The sequence below is a fragment of the Sinocyclocheilus grahami genome, unplaced genomic scaffold (genome assembly GCF_001515645.1).
Source record: "Sinocyclocheilus grahami isolate Dianchi unplaced genomic scaffold, SAMN03320097.WGS_v1.1 scaffold319.1, whole genome shotgun sequence".
NCBI classification, from domain to species: domain Eukaryota; kingdom Metazoa; phylum Chordata; class Actinopteri; order Cypriniformes; family Cyprinidae; genus Sinocyclocheilus; species Sinocyclocheilus grahami.
The window spans coordinates 503,560-510,934 of NW_015505498.1; the positions used below are offsets into that span (position 1 = coordinate 503,560).

General features: G+C 37.9%; 1 protein-coding gene across 1 annotated transcript in view; it reads left to right on the plus strand.

Annotated features, from left to right (window-relative positions):
- LOC107602114 (PTB-containing, cubilin and LRP1-interacting protein-like) overlaps positions 1–4,794 on the plus strand; it is a 34,748-nt gene extending 29,954 nt beyond the window's left edge. The window contains exon 3 of the mRNA XM_016294523.1: positions 3,464–4,794. Coding sequence (XP_016150009.1) covers positions 3,464–3,952 — 489 coding nt within the window. The 3' untranslated portion in view covers positions 3,953–4,794. The remainder of the gene's footprint in view (positions 1–3,463) is intronic.
- The last annotated feature ends 2,581 nt before the right edge of the window (positions 4,795–7,375 follow it).

Genomic DNA, 7,375 nt, shown 5'->3' on the forward strand with positions numbered 1-7,375 from the left:
GCGCGCACACACACACACACTCACACACTCTCTCACACACTCTCTCTCACACACACACACTCTCTCTCTCGCGCGCACACACACACACTCTCTCTCTCGCGCGCACACACACACACTCTCTCTCTCGCGCGCACACACACACACTCTCTCTCTCGCGCGCACACACACACACTCTCTCTCTCGCGCGCACACACACACACTCTCTCTCTCGCGCGCACACACACACACTCTCTCTCTCGCGCGCACACACACACACTCTCTCTCTCGCGCGCACACACACACACTCTCTCTCTCGCGCGCACACACACACACTCTCTCTCTCGCGCGCACACACACACACTCTCTCTCTCGCGCGCACACACACACACTCTCTCTCTCGCGCGCACACACACACACTCTCTCTCTCGCGCGCACACACACACACTCTCTCTCTCGCGCGCACACACACACACTCTCTCTCTCGCGCGCACACACACACACTCTCTCTCTCGCGCGCACACACACACACTCTCTCTCTCGCGCGCACACACACACACTCTCTCTCTCGCGCGCACACACACACACTCTCTCTCTCGCGCGCACACACACACACTCTCTCACACACTCTCTCTCACACACACACACACACACACACACACTCAGGAACAGATACCATGAGGTTCATGTGAACAAACACACTTTCTCAGAAAGACTGTAATCTGTCATCGGCACTGAGGGAAATACACATCAAATACATGAGGGATGACTTGACGAAAGAGTGAGGATCAGGAATAATGCAGTTTTGAAAAGTTCATCATTTTGATTTTATTTTGGTTTTATTTAATAAAAAAAATACTACTTAGTGGTCTTACTGTGAACAGTTCATTGGTGAATTATTCCAAAGAAAAGAAAAAAATATTTCTTCAAAATCTTTTGTCAAATATAGTTGCTTTACATTTAAATGTGTGTAATCTGATCTGTTAAACTTTGTGTTTTCACTTCATATTTTTGAATGAGATTTTTTTGGGGAGAATTTGGAGCCATTTTGATGCATTTTGGGGCAAATCATTTTGCTGGCCAAAACTTCTGTGCATTTGTGTGTGTGTGTGTGTGTGTGTGTGTGTGTTTAATATACACTACTGTTCAGAAGTTTGTGGTTGGTAAGATTTTTAAAAATATATATTTTTTAAATCTCACCAGTTGCATTTATTGAATTTAAAAAAACTGTAAAAAATGTAAAATAGTATTACAATTTAAAATAGCTGTTTTCTATTTGAATATCCTGTCAAATGTCATTTATTCCTGTGATCAAAGCTGTATTTTCAGCATCATTACTCCAGTCTTCAGTGTCACATGATCTTCAGAAATCATTCTAACATGCTGATTTGCTGCTCAAGAAACATTTATGATTATTATCAAGGTTGAAAACAGATGTGCTGCTTCATATTTTTGTGGAAACATTTTTCCAGGATTTTTTGATGAATAGAAAGTTCAAAAGAACAGCGTTTCTTTCAAATAGAATTGTTTTGTAAGATTATAAATGTCTTTTCTGTCACATCCAATCAATTTCAATGCGTCCTTGCTGAATAAAAGGATTCATTTCTTACAGACCCCAAACGTTTGAACAGTAGTTAGCATTTTTAAATAACAGTACTTCTCGCATTTTTTGTTGTTGTGGCGATTGTTTTGATTTATGATAATAAGGCTTAATGTTATCCATCAGGTGTTAGGAAACGCACATGCTCATCTGTTAGTCATAGTGTAGTGAGGGGCTTCTTTCAGCTCAAATGTTTTCCAGCACTTCTTCCAGAAGAGAACACTCATCCTCTCGCTCTCATTCTCTCTAATGTACATGGCTTTCAGAAGAGAAGAGATATTACTGGCATTTCCTCTCCCGGCACGCAGGAAAGCCTCATCTTTCTGTTCAGACACAAGAGAAAGAATGAGATTAAGAAAAACAAAACGCATCTGGAGAGAGTCGTGTTCATAAGAGGGATGACTTTGCATTCTGCTAGTATACTTAGCAAGTATAGCACAGATGTTCGACCCCTTGCTTGTCTTCAGAGTTTGTAAAGCAATAAAAAAACTATTTTGTTTAATTGTATTCTCTAAACGAGTTAAAGAAAGGGGAAGGAGAGACCGTGGCCAGAATTAGGTCTTGTGGTTGCAGACTAAACAAATCGTCTGGAAGAGGAAAACAGACAGCCAGACATCGTTTTTTCTTCTTCTGTAGTTTCACATTTTCTTTCCAAACTTTGCCAAAAGCACACATTCAAACACCACAAGATCAGGTATTCACAACTACTAATTTTCTCTGAAATCTTTAGTTTTTCTCTGAGGAACAACAGCATATCTCTACAGCTTTTTTTTGTTTGTTTTGTACACCATTTTCAACCAAAGGTTATGATTGTAGAACATGTGAATTAGCGTAACCATCAAGTAACCAGTCACAAAATGTTTTCGTTAAACCTTGAATGCATGTAAAATCTTTATTATTATTTTTAAAAAATGTGACATTGAAGACCGGAGTAATGACCGCTGAAAATTCATTTTTGATCACAGGAATAAATTACAATTTAAAATATTTTTAAATAAAAAACAGCTCTTTTATATATTTTTTAATATATATATATATATATATATAATAACTGTTTTCTATTTTTAAATATTTTATTTTAAAAAGAAAAAGAGTAAAAAGTTTGAAAAAAAATTTTTATAACTATATTATTTTGTATTTTATTTTTTCACATTTTTTACTCTTTTCTTTTTGACAATGAATTGATCCAAACACTTAGGACCTAATTTCATGTTTTAATTTTTTTGCATTATTATTGCAATTCCAAAAATAGCTACTGTGATTTATTTTAGTTAAAAAAGTAGCTAATTTACAAATGATCGCGGAGCTGAAAATGCTTATGTAAATGTACTTCTGTCATATCCATACTGTTTGTCTATATAAATGTGAAAATAAATACTAGCAAAAATATAACATTTACTGTAATTAAAAAAAATGATAGACTAAACAAAACCGGTAAACACATTCTCAGTATAACAAAATATATGAACATGTTCAGTAATCAGTAAAGCCGAAATGTACATTGTTTTCAGAATATTGAATTAAAACAAATAAATACTTGGTAACACTTTAGTTTAGGAAACCAATTCTCACTATTATCTAGTTTAGTTTATTATCATGCATATTACTAGATTATTGGCTGTTTATTAGTACTTCCCAAGCCTTATTCTTTAGATCCCTTAATCATACCAAAACTTAACAACTAGCTTACTTACTATTAATAAGCAGCAAATTAGCAGATTGAGGCAAAAGTCATAGTTAGTTAACAGTGAGAATTGTTCCCCAAACTAAAGTCTGACCAAATATTTATATTAAAATAAATCTTTCTTTGTGCGTGTGGGCATTTGTCTGAATCTGTACCCAAATCATTGTTTCACTTTTTTTGTGTGTGTGTTTCTCTTTTACTAGGTGACCTACCTTGGCAAAGTGACGATTTCCGGCACTCATTTTCTGTCCGGCTGCACCGAGTCAGCTGTGGTGGGATTATGGGACACAAAGCGGACGTCTGTCGCCCACGACGACTCCATCACTTCTACTAACACCATACTGGAAATCCGGCCGTTCCAGGTACGACTGCATCACCTGGATGGGCGGGGCGAGGCCACGGTCGCCATGGACACCTTCCAGGTGGCTCGCATCGCGTACTGCACGGCGGATCACAACATCAAACCGAACGTGTTCGCATGGATCTACCGGCAAATCAACGACGATCTGACCTTCCAGATGGACTGCCACGCCGTGGAGTGCGAGAGTAAACTAGAGGCCAAAAAACTGGCGCACTCCATGATGGAAGCCTTTAAGATAACCTTCCACAGCATGCGCAGCGACGGACGCATCCACAAGAGTGGCTCGTCCGACGAGTTCCCCGAAGAGTCGAGCACTCCTGACGACGGCTGAGAGACGGGACGGAGGCGGCGGGGGGTTGGGAACGGGGCGAGAGGGAGAACGGCTCTCGCGCTTTTTATGTCTTTGTGCCATAATAGAATATTCAGAAAAATAACCACAACAAAAAGAGACCGGAAATGGAAATTCAAACCAAGAAACTATTCTGCCTTTTTTCGATCTCGGCTGCCAAGACAGTTTGTGCCCATTTTACTAAAGCGTCCGAGCGTCAACGTCGTTAGGAAGTACTTTACGACAGTAACACTCCCACGTGAAAGCAGCTGGTTTTGATATGGCGTGTGTGAAGTGGCAAGAACTTGTTACACATTCACCTGTTATTTTGCTTTCGTTTAGCCAATCAATACCTTTGGGGGATCCAGATCTGGGAGATTCAGATGTGTGCGCGGAAATCTTTTATGTCGTTTTTTTTAGATAAAAAAAAAAAAGATTGATATTTATGGCAGGCAGCCAGCCTAGGGCATTTCTTTACCTTTATCAGGCCATAGAAGTGTAATTATAGGGACCATGCATCGATTTCTGTTTGTTTTATTTTTTATTTGTTTTGATTTTTAAGATACCAAAAGTCAGTGTGTGTGTGTGTGTGTAGTCTAGGGTTTGTTTGTCTGCAGCTCATGAGCCTTTGATTAACCATGGAACCGGTTCTCTGCTACAAGCTAAGTGTGCTTGACTGTCCAGCATAGTTTAGTTAGTTTATGTGTGCATGAGGCGTTTTCCAATAGAAAATACTAGCACGTGTGTTCAATGAGATGTCGAAAGCGAGACGTTCCAGATGCATCGGGGATAGTTCTCCCTAAAATGAAATTCTGTCATCATTTACTCATCCTCATGTTGTTCTAAACCTGTATGAGTTTCTTTTTCTGTTGAGCACAAAAGAAGATGTGTTGGTAAACAAACAGTTGCGGTAGCCATTGACTTCATAGTATAGAAAAAAATATTATGGAAGTCAGTGGCTACCGGCAGCTGTTTGATAACCAACATTCCTCAGATTATCTTCTTTTATGTTGAGTAGAAGACAGAGACTTAGCTTTTCATTTTTGGGTGAACTGTCCCTTTAACTCATGCAGGGCTATAGGTCAGGTCACATTTACCCTTGTTCACGAAACCAGTCATTCTGATAGTAATCAACAAGACTGGAAGTTTCGTGAGGAGGAAACGGTTGCTCACATGAATTTTCACACCCGCCAAGAGAAAGCTGCTTGGTTTGAAAGTGGCTTCTGCGTGAGCTGTGCTTCATACATTGCTACTATATTGACGATGGATTTCTTTCAATTTGGCTGAAATCTCACTGTTGTGACTGCACCCATGGTTCACATTGTTTTGAACATGAACAGAAACTAGCGATGGGCGCTTTCCAAACAATCCTTCAGGAAGCTTGGTAAGATTTACGAATCTTTTGTTTCGAATCACTGGTTCGGAGCTTGTATCAAACTCGCCAAGTCATGTGACTCATCAAACGAGGCTTTTCAAACCTTCAAAATTCAGATGCTGTTGATCTAGTGAAACCGTAAATGGTTTTTAACTGATCTCGGGTTAGTTTTATAATGTAGGTTCATTTGTATTTCATTTTAAGGAGCTTTAATACTTCTTGTGTGTATAATACAATAAGAAAAATGATACTTAATTGCTTTATGTTTAAAAACATGGATTAAAAATGTATAAAACACAAATTTGAAAGTACCTTCAGATTTAATGATTTGTGACCCTGCAGCACAAAAGCAGTCTTAAGTCGCTGGGGTATATTTGTAGCAATATCCAACCATACATTGTATGGGTCAAAATTATTGATTTTTCTTTTATGCCAAAAATCATTAGAATATTAAGTAAAGATCATGTTCCATGAAAATATTTTGTACATTTCCTACTGTAAATATATCAAAACTTAATTTTATGAAGATTAGATTAAAGGTGATTTTCTCAGTATTTTGATGGGTTTTTTTTGCACCCTCGGATTCCAGCTTTTCAAATAGTTGTATCTCGGCCAAATATTAACAAACTGTACATCAATGGAAAGCTTATTTATTCCGCTTTCAGACGATATATACATCTCAGTTTCAAAAAATTGACCCTTATGACTGGTTTTGTGGTCACATTTGTAGATTGTTTTACATTTAATAGATTACACTTACATGAAAGCATTTGCAGTCGGTTTGTAAAAGGTGCCATTATGCATGTTTGGACGTTTTTTTGCATGTACGTATTTTGACCAGTAGATGCTGCCAGCCTGTGGTGTTTCCAGCACGTTGAACCAGTGAATCATTTTACAAAGCAATTGATTCCAAGCTTCAAAAGGCTTTGTTTCTCCCATCACTAACAGATCTTGTTATTGGCCCTTTGTTCACATTCAGGGTGTCAGGACGTCTTTCTGGTGGATTTGGAGAGAGTTGTGTGAATGGTTGTGCGGGAGAGGGAAAGAATAAAAGCATAGCTGCCCCATAGAGTGCCTGTCTCTCTCACCCCCATGCTGAATGTATGAAGTCTCTTGTGCTGCAAGCGCTATATATGTACTGGTACTGAACGCCTTGTGTGATTATTATTGTTTTAGTTTTTTTTTTTTATATATATATATATATATATATATATATATATATACACATTTGTATTTGCAGGTAATTTGGAAGCTGTATAGTGGTTTAGAGTCACTTTTTGTACAAGATGTCCAGCACGTGTGTGTTCTATAATGCATGCGTGCTTTTACACATGGCTCCACTCACCTGTGAAAACCCTGTTATGGGACGATGGATTGTGGAGCAATGAACAGACAGTATGAATCGGATTGGGATTCTGTTGGCGTGAATCTGGTTTCAAGGCAGTGAGCATTAAAGAAATATATATAAAAGATATATACAGTAAATTCGATAAGCTTGTGTAAATACAAATGTATCCTTTTTTTTTCTTTTTCTTTTAAATACTGCATTAAATGTTTGATATTTTGAATAAAGTGACAAGCACCATTAAAAGAATCAGTATTATTGCCAACTGTGAATTTGGATCGGGAGCGGAGGGCAGCCTTCATTGTGAGTGATGAAATGTCAGGGGAGAATGAGGATGAGTGTCTCGTTGTTGTTGTTATTGTTGTTGCTGTTTTTTAATTTGTGAAATTGTAGATGAACATTCTCACTACATGTCTTAATGGCTCCGACTCGCTTTAATGTTTTGAAATGTTACCATAAGTGTTTTTTATGCTGTATTTGCAAAGATAAAAAGATACAGTCATATATAAACTATTTACCAAGCTAAGTTGTGTTTTTTTTATTTACATATATTATCAAAATGTTTCATATGAACTCTTTTGCCCACTATAAATCAATTGAAAGATTTACCGCATGTTGCATTTACATTTTTCATGCAGTAGGTGGCGACAGAGTCCCACAAAACTTGTTTTAATATCATGCCACTATTTTTCTCTTCATCTTGTAC